Raw genomic sequence first — 24,058 nt, 5'->3', positions numbered from 1 at the left:
AAATGTTATAATAATTTTAAGTGGCCAATATCTAATAACTATAGTTTTAGTACTTCAAAGGACAAGTTCCATTTCCTTATCTTGTTCCTTTTCTCAGGCAGCTGAAGGGGCTCTCAGTTCTAACCTTCACCCAGGCTCAGTCTATACCAGGCCAGATGGATGCACCACCATTTTGGTCTCACATCGTAAACGTGTCTCTGCCCACCTAAAGAAATGGAGGGAAGATGGAGTGGGTATACCCACTGTCTTAGACATTTCAGGCTGCTGTAACAAAAATACCATAGACTGGGTGGCTTAAACACAGATATTTATTCCTCATGGTCTGGAGGCTGGAGGTCCACGATCAAGGTGCCAGCAGATCCAGTGTCTGGTGAGAGCCCATTCTCTGGCTTGTAGATGGCTGTCTTCTCCTTGTATCTTCACAAGGCAGAGAGCAGACAGAGGAAGCAAACTCTCCTGTATATCTTATAAGAGCAGTAATCCCATCTTGAGGGCTCCATCCTCATGACCTAACTACCCGCCAAAGGCTTCCATCTCCAAATACCATCAAATGGGGGATTAGGGTTTCAACATGTGAATTTTGAGAGGACACCAACAGTCCACAGCATCCATCCAGGATGGGAAGCTGAAACATTCTGCTCTGGTCTGTTCAATCGGGGCTCACTGAGGGGGCTCACAGAGCACCTTCTTAGGAGCTCTAGGCATGGGTACAGGGACTCCTTCTTCTGTGGGGTTGGTGAATGAGCCATAACTCAGCGTCCTGTTGTCTCCCTGCTGAGCTGGGGATGGAAGTGGAAGGGCAGAGAAACTGGTGGACCAAGCACCTTCTTCCCCCTTTTCTTCTCGTTCTATGATATCTGAGGTACTGAAGGCTGTGTCTCTACTTCTCGAACACAGAGAACTCCCAGGATCCTTGGGCCTCTGTGTGGTCCATTAGAGCCATGCACATTTATCTCCATCTCTGAGAAACAGTCACACCTGCTGTCTGATTTCTTTAGAAGGAAATACTTTTAACTCGACAATATTTGGGTTATGAATTCAAAATCAGTTTTCTGAGGCTTCAAAATTTGGTAAACAGTTGAACACACTCTAATTTTTCCATATTTCTCTCTGCTACCAGAAGACACTTCTAATCATCGCTTAGCATCCCCCTTGATTAAAACAAAGACACCAACTCAACACTGAGTGTTTACTTTTCTTCTTACCCACCCTTGCCCACATGAACCTACCCCCACCATGTACACACACACACACACACACACACACACTCACACACAAAGAAAGAGGTGATGATAATCCACAAACCTTGGAATTTAGGTCTATTTCAGTTGGTCTTTTCAATTTCTAAGAAACTAAGCAGGGGGCATTGGGAAATTCTGAGTTGCAGTCTTAATGGAAAGCCCCAGGTCAAGAGTAACAGCTTTTCTTCAGTTTAAAAGCTAATGTTGACCTTAAGAGAACTCTAAAATATGTGTGAAAATTGTTCCCATCAAATGTTTTCTGGAAAGAATTCAGGCTTTTTGCAATGAAGAACCTATTGATAGATTTAGCACATCAACATGCCATTCACCAAAGACACACTGCAAAAGTTGTTCCTGTGACCATTCTTTCTAGTGGTGGGGTACTTGTCGGCCAGATGGACATTCTGATCAGGTGGTGGCTGTGAGGACAGACAGGCTGTGAGTAATTCCTATCATAAAACCTAACACTTATTGAGTACTTACTACAAGTTCTATCCTTAACACTTCACATGTACTGTCTCATTCAACTTGCATGGCCATACTATGAGTTGGGCACTATCATTATCCCCATTTTACAGTTGAAGAAGCTGAGACTCAGAGTTTCATTAACTTGCTCACTGTCACGCAGGTAGAAAGAAGTGAAACTAGGATTTGAAGCAGGGCATGCTGACTTTGGAGCCCACAGTCTTGGCCACTAAGTGACCAGGCTTTGCCTCACTTCACTTTGGAGTCCATGCTTCTTTGGAAGCCAACATTTAGCTGCAGACCAGCAGCCTCACCAAACAGAAAGTAACCTGAGGACCACTCAAATCATCCAGCATCTTGCAAACATTTCCTTAGTCATCCCCTCTTAGTATCCCCATAATGATGTCACTGATGGTAGAAAAATGGCAGTGCCAGGACTGAGCACTGCATTTTCCTAGGTGGAACTTGGCCCAGTGGCTTCTCGGCCCAGTGGCTTCTCTCTTAGCTCCTGAACCGGTGCTCACTTTGAAAGCTACAGCCAGATTTATGGAACCAGGGATGCTCATACTAACACCACTAAAGAGCCAATAACTTCGTAAAAACTGTTCTATCATATTACAGCGGTAGGGGAGGGTGTCATTAGGCCTGCAGTGAAACAATCATTGTTTCCAAGAACACAAAAAAGTCAGCACCTCAGCACTTCAAGTAAGTTCACTGGCAAAGAGGCCTCATGGTTTGAGGACAATCTTGAAGACAACCGACTATGCTTCATCTACTCCCTATGTAGGCCTTTTCCGAATCATTTCAACATTACTCCCTCTGAATTTTGGAAGGGGGACAGAGAAGGGGAAAAGGCAGAATATCATGGAAAAAGTTCTGACATCTTTGAAGACAAGAATGCAAAGGGCTGGTACTTGAGCAGAGGCTCAGGAGGAGACATTCCCTCTAAGCAGCTGAGCAGCAGCTGTACTTCTGTCCCCAGGAGCTTACAATCTATAAAACATTCTTATCCTGAGAGGCCAGGTTTCAAAGAGATCTATTGTTGTTGAAGGTAAGAGAAAGATGCTGAGTTTATTCTGTATTGGCATGTGATTTATTTTAGGCACCAACAAAAACTAGAATCACTTTGAGTAGCTCCAAAGGCTATGAAGAACCTTCTGGAGGAGAACGGTGGAAACTGCACCTCAACCAACCGGATAAGGTGAAGCAATTCTAGATGAATAATTAGTACGTAGTGATTCAGACGTGCTTGGCAGGAAGAAAATGCCAAGGAGGCTAACAGATTTGACCTTAAACTTCAGCCATTTTGTAAACAAGTGCTCTGTGAGGTTTCATTTCATTTTCATACACGCTGAGGATGGCATTTCTATTCAGAGGGCAGTCAAGTAAAGGATTAGCCAAAACAACTCCTTTTGACCAAATGAGTCAACTCTGCAATAAACAATCTGGCAGTCTGTGTGTTTTTTGGATTTTGGGGTTTACTTTTTGTGTTAAGGGGATTTTTTTTTTTTTAAAGCACAGCAACCTTTTCCTTGCTTTTATGAAACACTGCCCTATGTTTCCAGGCAGAAAAGCAAAAACTTTCAAAAGGTCATGTGATGTCATTTCAGCAATGCAGAAATAACAAGAAAACCAACTAACGTGAAGAAAAGGATGTATTTGATAACGATCTTTGGCAGATGTCTTAAAACAGAATATATAAACATGCATGTTATATATGTAAGGCTAAGAGGATTTCACCTTGAAACTTGATATCTGTAATTCCTTAATAAAGACCACTTGTTTGTCAAGGGCTAGATTAACTTCTGAGCTGGGTTATATAGGAAATCAAATTCTGTTCCATTATAGGAGCCATTATCAATAGCCTCCCTGAGTACAAATTTGGGAGGTAGTAAGAGGCAAATAAAGTCTTCCCTCATCCCAGGCTGAAGGAGTCAGCGCACGTAAACACAGATTGGGATCCTAAAGTACTTCCACAAAGCTTTAGGGGAGAACATATTCCCATCTCCCTACAGGATCATGGCCTGTTCTATATGGAGCGCATTGAACTCTTCTGGTTTCTATAGAGTAATGGTCCTCACTTGGGGGTGATTTTCTCCCCAGGGACTTTTGGTAATGTCCATAGATATTTCTGGTTGGAATACTGGGACCCCCAGTGATACCAAATAAACAAAGCAAATCAAAGTAGCATCACAAAGGCTCAGGAAATTAAATTGCCATTGGAACCACAGCCTACAAAAGTCAGGCCAGGACTCGTGTGCTAACCCTAAACAGGGTGACTGATTGCTAAAAGATTTAAATAAGACTCAGAGACTCTTAAGATAATAATCGAAATCTCTAGGATACAACTGAAAATCCCAGCCATACCAGGAACCAGAAAAAGCACAGCTTGAATAAAAAAGGACAATCAACAGCCACCAGCACAAAGATGAATCATATACTGGAATTATCTGACAAAGACTGCAAAGCACTTATTACAAAAATGCTTTAATGAACAATTAAAAATTCTCTTGAAACACATGAAAAACAGAAAATATCCACAAAGAAATAGAAGCTGTAAAAAAACTCAACTGGAATTATAGAACTGAAAGATAACAGTAACAGAAAAACAGACAAAAACAAAAACGAAAGACCTCACTGAATGGGCTCAGTAGCGGAGTGGAGATAACAGAGGATAGAATCAGTGAACTTCTGGAGCAATTTACTCACATTGAAAATCAGAGAGAAAATAGACTGAAAAAAAGCAAACTGAGTTAGAAGAGCCTCCGGGAACTGTGAGACAACAACTAAGGATCCAAAATTCATACCACCGGAGTTCCAGAAGGGGAGTAGAAAGAGAGTTAGATTGAAAGAATATTCTTTTAAAATGGCTGAAAATTCCTCAAATTTGGTGAAAGGTGTAAATCTACAGATTTAAGAAATTGCACAATCTCCAAATATGATAAGTCCAAAGAAATTCAAGCCACAACACATCATAAATAAACTTCTGAAAACTAAAGATAGTCTTCAAAGCAACCAGAGAGAAATGACACATTAACCGTAAGGGAGCACAAATTCAAATAAAAGCATAGTTCTTATCTGAAACCATGGAGGCCAGAAGGAAGTTGCATAGTATTTTTCAAGTGCTGAAAGAAAAGAACTGTTAACAGTGAATTCTATATCTTACAAAGCTATTCTTCAGGAATGAAAGGGAAATAAAGACATTCTCAGATGAAGGAAAACTTAAAGAATTTTGTTACTAGCAGAATCACCCTTAAAAAATGGCTAAAGGAAATACATTCAGCCCTCCATATCTCCACATCCACAGATTCAACCAACTGCAGATCAAAGATATTCCAAGAAAACCTTCCAGAAAGTTCCAAAAAGCAAAACTTGAATTTGCCACACAGCAACTATTTACATAACATTTATACTGTATTTACAACTATTCACAGGCATACCTCATTTTATTGCACTTTGCTTCATTGCACTTCACAGATATTGCAGTTTTTTACAAATTGAAGGTTTGTGGCAACCCTGCATCAAGCAAGTCTATCAGTGCCATTTTTCCAACAGCACTTGCTCACTGTGTGTCTCTGCATTACATTTTGATAATTCTCACAATATTTCCAACTTTTTCATTATTTTATTTGTTTGGTGTCCTGTGATCAGTTATCTTTGATGTTTCTACAACTCACTGAAGGTTCAGATGATGGTTAGCATTTTTTAGCAATAACGTATTTTTTAATTAAGTTATGTACGTTCTTTAGAAATAACGCTATTGCACACTAAATAAACTATAGAATACTGTAAATATAACTTTTTGTTTTTTTGCGATACGCGGGACTCTCACTGTTGTGGCCTCTCCCGTTGCGGAGCACACAGGCCCCGGATGCGCAGGCTCAGTGGCCATGGCCCACGGGCCCAGCTGCTCCGCGGCATGTGGGATCTCCCCGGACCGGGGCATGAACCCGTGTCCCCTGCATCGGCAGGCAGACTCTCAACCACTGCACCACCAGGGAAGGCCTAAATATAACTTTTATATGCACTGGAAAACCAAAAAATCGCAAGTTACTCACTTTATTATGATATTTGCTTTATTGTGGTGGCCTGAAACTGAACCTGCAATATCTCCGAGGTCTGCCTGTACATAGCATTTACATTGTTTTAGGTATTGTAAGTAATCTAGAGATTTAAAATATACAGCAGGATGTACCTAGGTTATAGGCAAATACTACACCATTTTATATAAGGGACTTGAGCATCTTTGGATTTTGGTATCTGCAAGAGGTCTCGGAACCAATCCCCCAAGGATCCTGAAGGATGACTTAATTCAAACTGGAAGACAATGACAAAAGGATGAAACTTGAAGCATCAGAAAGGATGAAAGAACAAATGTAAAGAGCAGAAATATGGTATATACAATACACTAACTCTTCTCATGAGTTTTATAAATCATTTAATAAGTAGAACAAAAATTGCAACACTATCTGATTTCCAAGACTGTGATATTTAAAAATGGGAAAAGTAAAGGGACTAAAATGGAAGTAAGGAGTCCAAGTGGTAAACCGTAATGCCAGTAGGCTGTAATAAGTCACATATGTATATTGTCATACCCAGAGCAATTGTTAAGAAAACTACACAAAGAGATACACTCAAAAATACTATAATTAAATCAAGATGGAATCCTAAGTGTTTAATTAATACATGGGAGGCAAGAAAGGAGGAACAGAGGTATAAAAAAAAAAACAAAAAAAACCCCAGAGGAAACAAGGAGAAAGCAAACAACTAAATGGAAGACTTAAGTCCTAACATACCAACAACTACCTTAAATGTAAGTGTCTAAACACAGCTATTGGGCTTCCCTGGTGGCGCAGTGGTTGAGAGTCCACCTGCCGATGCAGGGGACACGGGTTCGTGCCCTGGTCCGGGAAGATCCCATATGCTGCGGAGCGTCTGGGCCCATGAGCCATGGCCGCTGAGCCTGCGCGTCCGGAGCCTGTGCTCCGCAACGGGAGTGGCCACAACAGTAAGAGGCCCGTGTACCACAAAATAAATAAATAAATAAATAAATAAACAAACACAACTATTAAAAGGCAGAGATTGGCACAGTGGGTTAAGAAAAACCTCACAACTCATCTATGCTGTTTACAAGAAACTTGCTTTAATTTCAACAAAATAGGTAGATTGACCATAAAAAGATTAAAAATATGTACCATGTAAGCATTAATTTAAAAAAGAAGAAATAATAATATTACTATCAGATAAGGTAGACTTTATCTGAGCAAAGAAACTTACTAGAGACAATGAGAGACATTACATAATGTGAAAAGGATTAATCACCAGGAAGACACAGCCATCCTAAAGATACATGTACCAAATAATAGAGTCTCAAACACATAAAGCAAACACTGATAGAGCTGAAAGGAGAAACAGGCTAATCCATCATTATTGTTAGGGACTTCAATACTGCTCTTTCAGCAAACGACATAATTATTAGATAGAAAACCAGCAAAGTGCAGTTTAGGTATATGAATATACATGATTCACACATGGTACTATATAGACTACTAAAACAAGATAACCAGAGCTTAGCTGCTGATCTTCTTGCGGTGACTTTCCCAAGAAAACAGGCATTTACACGAGAGTTTAAAAGACTGAAACTGGAAGTGCTGATTGCTCAGCACTGACTATGTTTTTAGCTTTGCTGATTAGTTCAGCATATAAAATTCTATCTGAAATATCTGAGCTCCTTCATGAGAAAACTCATGTATTTCTCATTAACACAATTTTGCAAAACATGAAATCTGACATGGCATCTAAAAAAGTCATTTCTAGGTGGACAGTTTCTCTTTAATAACTTCATCAGACCTCACATAATGAAGTGACACACAAACTAATTAAAGCAAGAGAAATTCACCTGAAAATTTCAGAGCTTGGGTACAAAACAAAGCAATTCAAGAAACAGTGAAAGCTCACTGGCCTGATTGTTAAGACACTTGTGTTCTGGTCATTGCTCCCCCATTAACAGCTGTGTGATTTGGGGCAAGTCCTTTAACCTCTCTGAGCTTTCATTTTCTCATCTGAGAGATGAAGAGGTTGAATTAACTGACTCAAACTGTTCTTTCCTGCTCTAAACTTTTAAGACAATGTGAGTCAATTTCATGCTTGTAAACAGGAAGAGTTCTTTGGCCTCCCAATTGAAAATGCACCATAAAAACTACCAACAGAGAACTCTGCTGCTCTAAGTGAGTCTGAGAAGATTAACACAGACATTGCATTCCACTGCAAAAGCAGAACTGGAGATCAAATAGTAAGGCAGATCTGAATCAGGTTTCCCAATGCAACAGGCAAAGTGATGGGCCAGGAAAGTTTTCATAGATTGAAAAAAACAGGTTCCAATGCCTTTCTGAGCTGGCTTGGTTTGGTGGCTGGAAACCCACACATGGTCTCACCAAACAGACTTCAGATGGCAGCCTTTAATAAATGTTCTAGTTTTTGAAAAGCAGGGCAGTCACAGTGACCTCTGAGAAAATCAAGTGCTGTTAGATGTGGTATAAATAACCCAATGGGTGAAACGCTTCATTCTAACTCAGTTTTCAGCCACATGTACAGCAAATGGACAAAGGATCCTAGGGATGCAAAGTCCACTGGAAGGAAGATCCTAGTCTCCCTGAACCTTGACTTCAACTGGGCATCTCACACATTTAATTATTTCCAGAATAAAAGGTAGGTACCTTTTACTGGGGAGAGGGCCTTTAGAAGACAGTGGGGGTGATATTGGTTCAGAGGCAGCAGTGCTTCCAGGGAAATACAAACAGCACTGGGTTATGAGAGTGGTAATAATCTGGAAACCCAACGGTTAGAGAACCTACCCCCGCCCCAGGAAGATATTAAGAATACCACGATACCAGAATTGATCCATGCAAACAACTCTTCATTAGCATCTAGAATTTACCTGCTACCATAAACAGTGCTGAGGGCCCAGAATTGCACCAGATACTCCTGGAGGGGCACACAGTCTGACTGGCTCCATCAGTTAGAGTTCCAGCAGAAAAAGGTAGCCCCACCCAGCTGGGAATTTAATAATGGGACTATTTACCAAAGGGTAGGTGAAGCTAAGGGAGCCTATAAGGGCTGGGGAGGTATATATCAACTTTAAAGGGAAGGAGCCGTCTCAACATGGTTCTCTGTAGGTTAAGAAGGTAAGTGGAATACAGGTAAGTCCCACCAACACGTCTTGTCTTGAAGCTTAAAATGATTGGGATTTACCAGTTAGTTTGTTCAGCACCATCAGCGGGAGGGGTCTCTCCCTTGTGCCAGAATGAAACCACACTCCCTCAACCTTTTCACCATAACCTCAAGAATTCTGGGCTCCATCATCCTTAATTCCTTCTCTCCACTGTGCTACCTGCAGTCATCACTGTGAAGGGTCTTCCAACACCTTCCACTATGGTTGGCTCTACGGTATGTGCTGGAGTGGGTGTGTATCGGTGTGGGCTTGGGACTCCCCGCCAATCTCTTCAGAGGCTAGCCCACATCAATTACTCCTTTAGCCCAGTAGATGTCCTGGCTTTAGGAAGTGAGACAATCACCATTCCAGATTCCCTGAGCCCCATTTCACACCTGAGGGAACTAACTAACATCCCAATGAGGCTGATGTCTGACCAGCTCAAGGTCATGCAGCAGACTCAAGCCCAGGTTTGAGCCCCTGCTCTTTGTACCTCATCATTCTGTGACTGGCCGAAGAAGGAATGGGTTACAATCTCCATCAGACAAAACTGTTACCTGTGCTGGTGGTTACCACAACTTTACTCAGTGAGATTACATGAATTCTTACCTTCTCCTACATGACATCGAGAGTCTCCTATGATTTACTCAATGCATTCATCTTTAACTCCATCTTCTGCATATTTAGAATGACAGAATAATTTGCAGGATAATTTAGGCTCCATTAGTATGTTATACATGCCTCTATTACAGTACTTGTCACATCGTGCTGTAATTTTTTGTTTACATATCTGTCTCTGCCACTTGACTGTGAGTTCCTACGGGGATTAGCCTATGTCTTACTCATGTTAGTATTCCACCTCCTCCCCAGAACCCAGCAGCTGAACATTCTGAACGTCGTAGGTTTTTAGTGAATGAGGCAGTTATTTAGAGTAAGGCTCAATAGACAACCGCACCTGGTTTGCACACATTCATTTATTCAACAGATATTTATTAAGTTCTGACTGTGTGCCTAGCAATATGCTAAGCTCTAGGAACCCACACATACCACCTCTGTGTGTTTGGGATATAATGGGAGATAACGGCACATAAAAAAAGATAAAATCCTAATTGCTACAGACTGTGTTTCTCCAAAATTCATGAATTGAAATCTTAATCCCCAAAGTATTGATATTAGGAGGAGGGAAGGTGATTAGGTCATGAGGCTGGAGCATTCATGATGGGATTAGTGTCATTACAAAAAAGGTCCCAGGGAGATCTCTGGCCCCTTCCCACGTGTGAGGACATAGCAAGAAGATGACTGTCTAGGAAGCAGGCTCTCACCAGACAGAATCTACCAGCAACTTGATCCTGGACTTCCCAGCCTCCAAAACTGGGACAAATAAGTTTCTGTTGTTTACAAGCTACTCAATCTATGGCGTTTTTGTTATAGCACCCTGAATGGACTAAGACACTAATCAACATGCAATTTGCAGAGACACACAGGGTATTAAGGGAGACTAGAAGTGGCTAATTAATATGGCCTGGTTGAGGAGAGGTTCAGGTAAGGGTTTCTAGAGAAGGAAACTGCTGAGCTGCATTTTTGAACATGGTTATGAAATAACCAGTCAAAGACATGCTGCGAGGAGGCTATCAGGGAGAGGAAATAATAAGAGTAAAGGCACTAGGACATGACATAGCCAGTTGTGACTGGAAAACTCTGCCAATTTGGTGCTGTAGGACCAACATCAACTATGAGACAAGAGTAAGGCAGGAAAGACTATCAAAGCTAGCTGAGAGTGGCCAGTTCACCAAGTTATGGAACTTGGATGTTATTCTGTTAATGATACTGATGCAGTAAAGGGACTTAAGCGGGGGAGAGATGTGGTAAGACTGGCATTTTAGGTAGAATCACTCCCTGATCTTGTGAAGAATAGAGTTGGGGGATAAGACTAGAATTAGGAAAACCAGTTAGAAGACAGTTACTAAAGTACTGGAAAGAGATGAAGAAGACCTGAACTAGGTCAGTTGTAGAAGGAATGGAAAGAAGAGGACTGACTTGAGCTTGACTTGGGAGATGAACTTAGCAGGATCTGGTGGTTAGTTGGATTTGAGGAGTAAGGGAGAGAGAGGAAACAAGGAAGACTCCCAGTTAGAAGACAGGGCCATACTCACAGACGGAGAATAGAGGTAAATAGTCAGGTTTGGGGCAAGGTGCTGAATTCATTTTAAACATCTTGAGTTTGAGGTGCATCTAACTAATTGAGGAAATGTCTAACAAGCAGTCAAAGATATGTTTGAAGCTTGATGGAGATGGGGAGAGGGCTGGGATTAGAGGTATAAAATTTTGGGTCCTAAACTAGAAAGCAGTGGTAGAAATCATGAGAGTCAGCAAAATCACTATGGTGAGTATGTAGTGTGCGATGGACAAACAGCTGGGCCAGGTCCCTGGGAAACACCAGGGAGATTTAGGTCTTTGTCTCCTCTCCTTTCCCAATATTTCCTCAATTCTTTACCCATCAGCAGACCTATGCTTGGGATTTTGTATAAAGGGATAAAAATCCCTAAATCTATAATGATGCTTACCATGAAAACACCCTGGGAGACACATAGCACAGTACCTCATATGTGCACCAAGTTTTAAAACATATCTGATCCTTTCCTGAGAGAATTTTCTGATGGGAGAGGTAGAGGAATAAAAGGGGCTCAGCAGGGAGTGGAGAAACATTGCAAAGGGAGTCTGAGGGTGTGTTTCTTTGTGGCCAGGCACACTGGTTATGAGTGCAGCCTGCAGCTCTGCCTGCCTCTTACCAACTTTTGAATGCATCCAGCTTGGGCTTCAATTTCCTCATCTGAAAATGAGGATTACAATAGTACTTACTTCATAGTAGTGTTTAGAGTGTTAACTGAGTTCATATGCGCAAAGCATCTGGAACAATGCCTGCCTCATAGTAAGTACTGTAAAAGTATTAGCCGCTATTGTTATTTACCATTTTAACTTAGGCCGTGGAGTTGTGTACAGCATTTTCTGTCTCTCATTTCCCACACCATCCTCTCCTTTGGGAATGGTTACAATGCAGACCCTATATTGTTGGCTCAGGCTTGCTCTACCCCCGTTTACAGTTCCTGATGTTTGGGATCCAGTGACTTAGGAGGTAGGTTTGTTTTTGTTTTGTACTCCGTGTGTAGCCTGCAGTTCTTTCTCCCAGTACTTGTAAACCCTGATTAAATCACTGAACAGCACCACCTACAGACTTACATAACTGCATCAGGAGCATTTCCCTTGGGGATCTGCTCAAAACCCTCTGAGTCAGTTGCCCAGGGAAACAACCTGGTGATGTCACAAGGTCCCTTCTGTCGAGCCTGAGGCAGGGCCCGGTTCTGAAAACTTTGCCCAGCCTAAGCATACTCTTGTCCTCTCCAAGGCAATGCAGAGACCCTCATTCTCTCTCAGCAATGTCTGAACTCAGGTATATTGGGGTAGTGACCACACACCTCTTCCTGATTCTTTGGCCACAGACCACTTGCTATGCTTCTTCCCTCCAAGGGAACAGAAATGCCTGTTTAAATGGAGTGTCTGGGACAGCTCTCAGTAACTCTTGGTTCTCTAGAGTACAGATAAAAAACTGTGGGGGGTGGGGGTGGGGGGGAAAACAACTAACTAAAACGCTGGGGCTGCTCCCTAGAGGATCAAAGGTTGTTTCAGATTTTATAGGGCCTCAGAGACCTTAGGAGCAAGATTTACAACACCCTTCCCCTTTCTAAATATTTACTTCCCTCCATGCGATAAACACGCCCACAATCTCTCCCTCCTGGTCTGTCAACCTGCTTCTCATTCTCTCAAGATATATTATGGCAACTTCCTTATTCTGCCCCCAAGAAAAGAAAATACGACCATGACGGTAGGTATTTTCATTAGAGTTCTCTGGTACTTAACGATAAGGTCATTTAATCATGCCCCGACCCAGTCAAATAGTGCAAAGTGCACTTCTTACGTTGCTCCCTGCCCTCTTCAAAGCCTAAGTACTGAAACATATGCAAATTTGCGGATTACCTGCTATTATCTAAATGAAGGCATCTGAAAATCAGCAATAATCCTGTCTCCCACGTTTATCAGGAAAGGAGCCTATGAGAGAAGCAAAATTCAGCCATGTTGGAACTCTCAATCCCAGAGGGGTGTGTTACACAGTTCTCCTTCTCCGGCCTGGCCCGCCATAGGACTTCCGCTGTGACCTGCGGAAGTACGGCAGAGGGAAGCTACTTTGAGACCGTTACAGTTCCCTGGTCAGAGCTAGCCATGACGAGGACTTCTACGTGCATATACCACTTTTTTGTTTTGAGCTGGTATATTTTCCTCAATTTTTATATCTCACAACAAGGAGAGGATCGGCGGAAATCCGAAGTCTTTCTAAATGGTGGACAATGGAAGTACTTAACATTCCTTAACCTGGTAAGTCCATTCGGCTGTATCAGGAAGCAAGCTATTTGTCTGTAATATCAGTGCCTCTACACATAACACCTTTGGATTTTATCAAGTACAAAATTCCAATATTTGTCTTTCTTCTTCACTGTTTGTTTGTGAGTTTTGGCATTCTCTTTTACTTGACAATTTGCTCTGAGAAACCCCATTTGGGAGTTATCCATAGCTACCTTTTGTGCTAATTGTTAAATGCTCTTTTGAAAAGAATCTTGTCTTGAAGTTCTTCTCAGATGAGCCCAAATGGGGAACTAAACTAATGGTTTCACCATGGGACTGACTACATATGCAGGAGGAATTTTGAACTTTGCTTGGGGAAGTCTGTGAGGGAAGGCAGAGTGGTGCATGTTGCGTGGGAAGTGCAATTTCCAGTGGAGGAATAATGCCCTTTTACAGCACACACAGACTAACAGATTTATCTAAGAAAAGCAAATACATTTTGCCAGGTTCGGATCCCACTTCAATTTTTTATAGGCTCAGGCTCCATCTTAAAGGACAAATCACCCAACCAAATGGCCAATACACATTTTCAACTATTTACAAACCAATCACATCACTTGATCCTTTCTTGTCTCCCTAGCCCAGCTGACCACAATCTGATGAATGAAGTGATGAAGTGTGAATGAATGGGAGAAAAATAGGTTTTTAAAAAATGTTTTGGAAATATGTAAAATTATTTTTAGAGTTAAAAGCTAAACATGCGGCAGCCTTTGGGGATGCTAATTAAAGTTTTGAGATTTTTAACCTAAATGTAGGGTACCATATAAACATCTGATTTCAGAAACTAGACAAAATATTCCAGTTCTTTGGCATCACAATCCTAGGCAGAGGTAATGCATGGTAAAAAAGAAAAAGACGATGACTCTCCGTAATGCTAAGGAGAGGAAATTCAGAAGGTTCAAATCAAAGAAGCCTGGAAGTTCAGCTTCCTCCTCTCTGGTAACTTGCTGGCTTTTGATTTTGAGATTTGAGCCCTGAATACAGTTCTACGGTGCCTGAAAAATATCAAGGTGATGGCTTGTTTCAATCATAGAGTTTTATGAGAAAACAAGTAAATAGAAAATAACAAAAAATGATTCTGTGGAATTAGAATCATACAGTAAAAGTCTCAGCTTTATGTATCTATTAGCTTCACATTAAGAATAGTCAAGGTAAAGAGAGCAGCGTCAGCCAGGATTGATGATCTAATCAAATCCAAATTCTAGTATGGTTGTCCTCCCTCACACTAAGCATGGCTAAGAGCAGATTCATCACTGACTCCCAAAACCCATCTCCCTGGCTTCTTAATTATAGCTCGGTTACATGTCCCAGAGGCACCATATTTCCAAGAATGGAAAAAGACACTCATCTGTCCAGGACACTTATTTCCTAGTGTTAATTCCCTGACTAATCAGCCACCAAATCCTATGCCTTCCCTCTTGCTAGGTTCATCCCTTCTTCCCCAATCGTACTGCCCCTCTCATTGTAGGTGTTTATTAGTTGGTACCTAGATGACCAGATCACCTCTTCACTGTCCTCCCATTATCAGTCCATCCATCACTCAGATTTCAGATTAATCTTCCCAAAGAACTGTTTGGGGTTTTGTTTTGCTTCAAACATCATAAGCCTGCTTGAGAAGTGTGGTCAGCTACTCAAGAAACCACAGGGGCTCCCTCCTACCTTACAGGACCAATCTAAACTCCCGATTTAAGAGCTCACCTGCCTACTTGGCCGTTGGGCGCTCGCCTCCCTAGGAAGGTTGGTCTATTCTCCAGGAAGGCCTGTGTCTTCTCCAGTGTTGGTCCCTAGGCTTTTGCTGTCACTGTTCGACCCATATTCACACTATCCTTGAATGAAAGGCCTACCTGCTTCTACACCACCTTGCTGCTTTCACAGACCACCTGAAATCCCATATTCTCCTTAAAATCTCTGCTGAGCAACTCTAGCCCAAATTCGTTTTTTCCTTTCCCTGAATTTTTACGGCTTCTCTCAGTCTCCGCTTATTTATGTATAGTATTGTTTTCTCATTTTCACCCACATGTGATTCTCAACATTTCAATCAAATTTTAAGTGGCTCCCAAACAGGAGTTTTGTCTCCTAAGTCTTTGCCAGCCCTGACTTTCTACGATTCTACATTGTATTTGCCACAGTGGCTGGCGCAGATTATCCCCATAATAAAAGCTGGGTGCCTTGGTATGTTGACTGGACTTGACCTCACTTTTCTGTATTCCTGAGCAGTATAGTCTCTTCTGACATCTTCTGGCCCTTGAAATGGGCAGAGAGGGGCTTCCCTATGGCTGTTTCCTTTCTGCTGTTAGGTGTCATCCTGAAATTGTGACTTAATGCAACGTTTTCCAACTGGTGAAGATGGGTTGAATGTGTTTTAGAGGATCGATTTAAGGTCAGACTTCAAATATGTGACATCACGTGAAATACTGTGCCTTAAAATTTCTAGCTCTTGAGGTTTTGTGGGCTGATTAATGGTTGTGTTTCCTAATGATTAATTAGTGTTAACTAACGAATAATTAGTTAATGGTTGCATTTATAAAGTCACAGAGGTCTCATAACTTGCTATAACACTCTTAAATTTATTTTATGTAAACATATTGAAGTCAGTACCCCATCCTGCTTTCCAGGAAATTTACATCCCACCCCTTTAAACAGCTTTCATTTCTAGTTGGCTGAATATCCGTCATGGCTCCTAAGAACAAAGTCCAACTTAATGCAAGTCAGCATTCTAAGTGGGCCCCATTTCCTCCTGAAGCTACCCCAGGGGCTTCAAAGGATTAATGCCTGGGGCATGAGGTGAGTTAGTGGGGGTGCCACTGAGGAATGGTGACCAATTCCTGCCTAGTGCCTAAGGAGAGTAAAGGAAGAAGAGGAGAGATGTGATGTCTGTCTAATGAGGGAGTAAACTGACGCCAGGGAAGAGGCAGCCAATTCCCTGTTGGGAGGGAAGGCAGTATAGCTTAGTGGGTATAAGCAGGAGCTCTAGGATCATGAGCTATCTGGGATGGTTCCTCAGTTCCACCTCCTACTGACCCTAGTCTGGGTATTTCTTTGTCTTCTATTTCCAAATCTGTCAAATAGTGCATAACCACAGAGTGACCGTAAGGGACAAAGGACATGAGGGAAGCACTCAGAATGGTGTAAGAAGTGGAAAACGGAATGAGGAGATAGGAGAGTGCTGGTGAGCTTCTAGCCATCTCATCTTTGAGTACAGAAGGGATGGTGCAGAGGGGAGGGTAATTTTGGGGGACATCAGTCCCCTCACTGAGCACCATGGGTAGTGGGTCATGGATTCAGGCAAGGGTCACCCAACTGCCTCACTGCTCAAGTACTTCCCTCCACAGGCTTCACACTTCAGCTTCCCAGCTAGAGGAGGACCACTGTGGAGTCAACGCTTTCCCTATATAATAGTTGCCTAAGTGGATGCCCTCAGGCACTGGGGAAGCCCTAGAGCTAGAGTCTGCAAGCTCAGGCAGAGGGCAATGAATCCTGCTGAATGCGGTAGCCCCCAGGAGCTGGGCATGGGGACAAGGCAGTGCTGTGGACATCCTCGGGTGCTCACGTTGGCTCAGGCTTCCAGTGCCTGGGTCTTCCACAGTGTTGTGTTCCCTCCTCTCCATCCACTCCACTTCCACCCAGGGACTGTCCCTGACCCCAGGGAATGCAAGCTGGGAGAGGGGATAGAGGGATTTTTCAGCTACAATTGAAATCGGCTTGCAGAATTCATAAGAGTTTGCTGGGTTTTTCTCTTTTTAAAAATAAACTTCCTTCTGAAACATGGTTAGAGGTGGTGCCTCATAACCGGGATCTCCAGGGGAGATTCTGGGCGGGCCCCTCCCTGTTTCCCTCCCCCCACTTCACCAACAGAGGCATGACGTTTCCCTCCCCTCTTCATATAAAGTTGCCCAAGCCGCAGGCAGCTCTGACCTCATTATCGTCAAGCTCTCAGGATCACAACAGCCACTTCATTACATAGGTCCTCAGGGATGGCAAAGCAGGGCCAGGGGAAGAGAGATCCTTGAGACATCCCTGGGGACGTTCCATCGTTCAAACTCCAAGGTAGCCCATGGACAGTGAGAAGACAGGGATCCATTTATAGTATATAGAACCCACTGCGATACTTGGGGCCAACCTTTAATTTCCATCATCGGGTTAATATATTCATCTGTGGAACTCTTAAGCTCAGCAGACTCAGAAATACACTTAACGGTCTATTCCACAAAAATGCTTAAGATCACTGTTTTTACCTCTCAGATAGTTGAAAGAATGAGGGCTGAGAGAAGGGAAGAGTCACCACCAGCACCCAAAATACAACAGCTGTGGTTTCCTGAGTAACCATGACAGCACTTCGGTAGGTTCTTTGTGCACAGTATAAAGATCAGTGATTGAAGGCCTAGCTTCTGGAGCCAGACTGCCTGGGTGCCACTCACTTGCCGTGTGCTCTTGAGTGAGTTACCTAACTTCTCTGTGCCTCATATGTAGTGGATCTGTGGTGTGGCACACAGATTCCCCTACCTCCCCAGCATCAAGGTCCTCATTCCCCAGCTCCTGGGAGAAGGGGTGCTGGCTGCTGATGACTCATAGCTGAGCTCTCATCCCACAGGTGTCCTCAGCAGAAGGGAGCTACCTGGACCAAGGCTTAAGACCTCCCTGAGGTTGCTGCGTGCAAAGACTGGTTGACCTGGGCTACAAAGGCTGGGCTCCAGGACAACTCTGAAGGGACAGCTCAACTCCAGGGCTCCTTCGGGGATTAGTTGATTCCATGCAACTGTACTGCCCTTCCGGTTTTCTTGGTGCTCAGTCCTTCTCCCTCCCTCCCTCCCTCTTCTCATGGATGTTCTGAGAGCACTCCTCCATGAACACCCTTCAGGCAGATCTCAGCATCTCAGATTCTGTTTCCAAAGGAACCTGGCCTACAAAACGTAAAATGGTAAATGTACTGAAAAGGTTCCTCCTCTTCTGCCGCCTCTTCTTCTTCCTAATAAAGACATATTAACATAGAACCTGCCCTGGTCTGTATTATGCCTAACTTCTGGCACCTAAGAGACATTCTGTGAATGTTGGCTGCATGAATAAATGATCAGAACATAACTCTTAACTGGTAAGAGCCACTTTCTAGAGAACCCCATCCCACCTGTAAGACAGCCTACCCCACGGCCATCCTACTGCTACACTGAAGCCAGCTGTTACCAGCTACACAACACTGGCTAAGCATTCCTACAAATCTTCCTTCCAACCTGTCCCTCAATGTTCTTAGTTTCTTCTCTTTATTTTCTTGTGTTCTTCATATCAGTTCTTCTCCCATGTTCTTGATCTCATTCCTTCATCTGTTTCATAAGCTCAATGCACATGAATAATGTCTGAAATATAATATTACATATAATACAGATATATTTGACAAAGACTTCCTCTACCTGTCCCAGATGCCACCACCCTTACCACCACAGTTATACAAAATGCACATCACAATGAGTCCCCATTTGCTCTTTTATTCTGAATTAATCTCCACTGCAAGTGTTGCATCATTCTGAAGGCGAGACCTGAGAAAGTCCCGGCCTGTCTGAGTCAGGCACAGAGAGCTGAGCTGGGCGTTGGATTACTTGACTCATTCAATCAGAGTTGTAATGTCTTGCTCAGGAAACTTGTGGAATCTCCCTCTCTGGAATTATTTTTAAATGAAGAAATTCTCATTTCCTGGGATAGTTTAAGAGGATTCTGGCTTAGAGCAAGGAAAATAAACTTGACGACTTAGAAAGGTTAAGCTTCTGTGTTTTCAAGATTGTTGTGAATTTTGTGAAGACATATGAATGTAAAAACGAAACATCCTTTAGCTATGGTTTCTCAAGTTGCACTAGTTATTAAAAAAATGTAAACTAAGCTCTCCCAGGTGGTAAGTTTGTCAGCTAGCAACAAAAATGGAAGACAGCTAACAATCTTAGATCAGCAGTATTTCAGAAGAAAGGACAGACGGAATTAGGGAAGAACTGGTAGAAAAAAATTAAATCAGACAGCAGCAACTCTGAAGTAAACCCTGACCAAGAAGATACCGTTAACTCTGCTTTTCTGAGCAGCCCAAATAGTTGAGAAATGTAAACAACAGTAATTTTGCTGTAAGAGTCGTAAAAGAAGGCCAGTTGTTGCTATCTTCTTTCAATGCTACTCTATTAGTTTGCTGGGGCTGCCATAAAAACGTACCACAGACTGGGGAGCTTACACAACAGAAACTTCCTCAGAGTTCTAGAGGCCAGCAGTCCAAGATCAAGGTGGTGTTAGCAGGGTTGGTTTCTACAAGCCTCTCTCCTTGGCTTGTGGATGGCTGCCTTCTCCCTGTGTCTTCACGTGGTCTACCCTCTGTGTGGGTCTGGGTCCTAATCTCCTCTTCTTCTAAGGACACCAGTCCTACTGGATTAGGGCCTACCCTACTGTCCTCATTTTAACTTAATCACCTCTTTAAAGATCCTGTCTCCAAATACAGCCACTTCCTGAGGTACTGAGGGTTATAACTTCAAATATGAATTTTGGGGACATACAATTCAGTCCCTAACAGCTGCCATTTTCCCCCTTGACTATTCCTTCTGTGAGTGTCTTATAAACATCCCAGCGTACTGTCCTTAGAGAATGAGCAGACCAGTGTCTGGTTTTGTGAGCTGATGCAAACCTGCCCTTGAGGCCCTGCAGGAGGCCTCCCCATTGAGTAAGCCGATGCCACCTCCCTCTCCTTACTCTCCAGCTCTGCTGTGTGGATCCTCTATGCCCTAGTTCTTGCCTATTCATTTCTTTTGGCAACACCCTAGCGCCTCCCCCCTGGGCTCCTATGTAGGGGCTCATAAATATTCCTTGTTGATACAGATGATGGCACATCAACGTGGATTAAGATCAATGGAGACAAGGCTGCCTCACGCACACAGCTGGCATCTCTCCAAAGTGACATATGCCTGTGAAATAACGTGTGAGCTGAGGGCAGAGGGGGAGAAGTGATTGGCAAGTTTGTGGTGTGGAGCAAATTTTTATCGGTGAAGGAGAAGCCACGGAGGCTCTGAGTAATGTGTTCTTTCCCCAGTCCAATTTCCACATTCTGCGACTGGGAAAGGCAAGAGAAAGTCAGGACGAGCTTGACTCATGCTGACGCTAGGAAGCTCTCACTAAGGAAAGTGGTCACATGGACTTCACATGCTGGGTGGAGGCGGCCTCTCCCCAAGGAGGGAAAACCTGGCAGGCACTCAGCGCTCAGTGGGAGATTAATTGCTGTGTGGATTAATTGCTGTGTTGATAGAACGGTGCAGGCCTCCTCACCGGGGCCCAGGCCCCTGGTCTGCCCTTCCTAACTCCAGCAGCTGCCTGCTATGGCCTCAGGGGTGAGCTGAGAGCTGCTGGGGAAGAAGGGGAGAGAAGGAGACTTCTCCTAGCATTCAGTGCAAAGACTGCACTCCAATTCTGCAGCACTCAGGGCTCAACGGCAAAAGTAAATGACGAGTATTGGGGTGGCAGCCTCTTCATGGCATTTAAAACTGTAGCCCACCCTCCCTGGAATGGCCCCTTCTGGTTTGAAGCTTCCTCCTCCCTCAGGGCCATGGGGTTCTTGCACATTCCTCATTTTCTACCATCTGATCATTCTTTGCTACTTTGCTTCCCCCTTAGCCCTTCTGTCCCTTAGAGGAGGGCATTTCCTCAGCATTTGCTTCCCACTTCTCTCCTCTTCCCTTTGTCCTCTCTTTAGAAACCTCATCCCACCATGTGGGCTCATCTCCGCAGCCCCGCCTCCCTGGAGGCTACCAGGTCTGCATTTCCAAATGGAAGTTCCTCTAGGCAAGTGGTTCTCAACCTTGGCTGCCCTGATTACAATCACCTGGGAGAATGTTTTAAGATCCTGAAGCCTAGGCTGCACCCCCAGACTCATTAAATTAGAATCTTTGGGAGTGAGAATCAGGCATCGGTATTTTTTGAAGTCATTTTTAATTCTCCCACCTGGAGATAATGGTCTCTTTTTCTGAACTCCCACAGTGCTTTATCCTTATTCTTAGAAACCTGACACATCACATGGTATGTGTGGTTTTTTTAAAGTCTGGCTCAAGAAGCAGACTTTGGGTTTCAAATCCTAGCCTTGATATTTATCAACCATTAGACTTTAGACAAGTTTATTTATCTCTCTGTGCCTCAGTTTCCTCATCTGTAAAATGGGAAATGGGGAAGGAATAACAGGACTTACCTCATAAGGTTGTTATAAGAAATTAAAAGCTTAGATCAGTGGCTAGCACATAACAAGAAATCAATAAAATCCAGCTATTACAAAAAAAAAGTCAGCTATTATAGTTTTGAGTAGTCAGTAAGATTTTTAAGTGATAAATTTATGTCTAATCCAGTGGTTCTAGAACTTTAGCATATACACAGAGCACCTGGGAGTTTACTGAAAAACAAATTCCTGGGTCCCATTCCCAGAGATTCTGATTCCATAGTCTGGGGTGGGGCTGAGGTCCTGCATTTCTAACAAGCTTTGGGGTGATGCTGGTACTGCTGGTCTGAGGACCCCCGTGGGGACATCGCTGGCCTAATCCACCTCTGTGTCCTCTCCTGCCCACCCTTCAGCCTGAGGAGTGGCAGGAGGCCAACTCTGCGAGAGGTTTCCTAGGGTTCAGAGCTCAGAGCTTGTTCCCCAAAAGGCGACTTGGTTGATCATTAGTCCAGATGCCCAGGTTCCAGAACTTGTCTGACTCAGACTCACAGCAGAGTCCAGGCTGTTCCTTTTGTACCAGTCAGAGCTTTCAAGGAACAGGATTGATTCTGAAGCAGTAGTTCAAAACCAACTCCAACTCTGTACTATTGTGACCCTTAAATTAGAAGCCGTGGGTTTGTGGAACACTGTAAGAATGGACAAAGTCTGTTCTGATTGTGATCTTGTGTCCTTGAAAAAGGCCCTGCTTCTTTTTTACCTTCAAGGCCCTCAGGAACCTAGAGATGCACCCGAACCCACGGTTTGCTGTATAGCCCTGTGGATTTAAATCACTCCCTCACACAGACTGTCTCTGTGAGGTCTTCAGAGGCCTTCTCCTCTGGCTTCTCCCTCAGAAAGGCAAGGTGCCATGTTGTGGGTTTCCCTCAGGAGAGCACAGAGCTCCTTCATGGGGCTCTTGACGCTGATTCTGGCTTCTCTAATGAGATTGCAACACTAGGCATTTAAAAATTTTTTTCTTCCTAGGAAGAGGCCAGAATATATCTACCATTGCGTCTGGTGCTCTGCCCTTGTGCTGTTTATCTGGTTTTTCCCACCTCTGTGCAGCCAAGGTATCTATCTCATTACATTCTCCTTTTAAGCTGACTCTATTCTGTTTCCATTTTAGCTCAAGTCCATTATGCTAAATACTGTACACATTATTATCCCCTAAACAACTTTACACAATCGGTTTTAGTGATCAAGGTCAGGGCCCAGCAAGTTGCAAGACCAACCTTCGAATTGGCTCCCAACAGCCAGCAGCCCCTCCTTCTCAAATCAACACTGCTCCCAGAGGGATGGTGCTTCATGTCAGTGAAGAATGTATTAATTAAAGGAAATGAAAAGGTCCTCATTTGTTGTGATGAATTTAGTTCTTGCAGGCCCTTTTCTACGGGGTGGCCTGTCTGGAAGATGTGCTGAAAAGAGCTAAAGGGAAAAAAGACATTAAGTTCATAACAGCCTTCAGAGACCTGCTTTTCACCACGCTGGCTTTTCCGATATCTGCAGTAAGTTTACAAAGATGTGCAGGTAATATACTACACATGTCGTATGGACTGACACTTCTCCTGGGCAGCAAGGAGCCCATTATTATAATCCAGGGCAACTGCATTTGCATAAATGGCCTGAGGACTGCATAGCACTGCCCAGTGTCTTCGGGAAATAAGGCACATTAACTGACAAGATTTACCATTAGCTTTTGTACCTTTGTGAACGTTTGCTACAAGATCCTTATTACTGTCTAACAGGGAAGTCTGAAGGACCTTTCTTAACCAAAATACAACCTTGGTTCCATCAGGGTGATGGGAATGGAGGCTGCTGAGGAGGCATATGACCAATTTCCCTTTCATACATCTTGTTTCACTTGCTGCAATAAGCATTTGTTACTTCTGCAAGTGGAAGCCATTAAAAAAAAGGTATGAAAAGTTTCAAAGTTGACACTTTGAAATGGAGGAGAGAGAGGCTGTTTGAAATACCTGGTGTGGGACACATGGTGGGTGACTCACGCATTTTGTTGAATGAATGGACATTGGGAAGAAGCAAGACATATATATGCAAGGGACAGTCGGCTTGTTGCTGATACTGTCCACATTTCTACAACATTGCGCATGTTTTCATTCATTAGTTAGAATGGAAACAAACTGAGACCAGGCACACGGGCTGCCCAGCAGGGCCTATAATTAGAAATGATTACCTCTTTCTACCCGTCATCATTCCACTTCCTATAGTATTGAGACCTCAAACTTAAATCCAAAATGAAACTCTCCAAACACCAATAATGAGCTCTCAGATAACGGAGTGAGTACTGGCATTCCAGTTTTACTTTGTAGGACACCTCCTCCTCCACCCCCAAAAATCTTCTAAAGAGGCTAAGTTTTTTTTGTATCAATGGAGTTTATTCATTTTTTAAGACTTAGAAATTGAGCCTTTGGAATTTAAGAAGATCATTAGAAGATTAATAGTTATTTTTTCCCATCTCTCCATTGATTTTGT

General features: G+C 43.2%; 1 protein-coding gene across 7 annotated transcripts in view; it reads left to right on the top strand.

Moving 5' to 3' along the window:
• The window catches only part of ADTRP (androgen dependent TFPI regulating protein), an 89,139-nt gene that overhangs the window by 6,149 nt on the left and 58,932 nt on the right, over positions 1-24,058 (top strand). For 4 of the 7 annotated variants that reach the window (XM_022586668.3, XM_089918321.1, XM_089918323.1 and 1 more), the window contains 3 exons: positions 8,282-8,414; positions 13,012-13,344; positions 22,939-23,073. In XM_022586668.3, coding sequence (XP_022442376.2) covers positions 13,045-13,344; positions 22,939-23,073 — 435 coding nt within the window. In that variant the 5' untranslated portion in view covers positions 8,282-8,414; positions 13,012-13,044. Of the gene's footprint in view, positions 1-5,906; positions 8,415-13,011; positions 13,345-22,938; positions 23,074-24,058 lie in introns of those variants that run through there. The other 3 variants (XM_089918322.1, XM_089918326.1, XM_089918325.1) reach the window with 3 other exon arrangements.

Source organism: Delphinapterus leucas, chromosome 10 (genome assembly GCF_059928025.1).
Source record: "Delphinapterus leucas isolate spDelLeu-1000000601 "Yukka" chromosome 10, BTC_Dleu_Yukka2, whole genome shotgun sequence".
In the NCBI taxonomy this organism is placed as follows: domain Eukaryota; kingdom Metazoa; phylum Chordata; class Mammalia; order Artiodactyla; family Monodontidae; genus Delphinapterus; species Delphinapterus leucas.
This window is presented reverse-complemented; position numbering and strand designations above follow the sequence as displayed.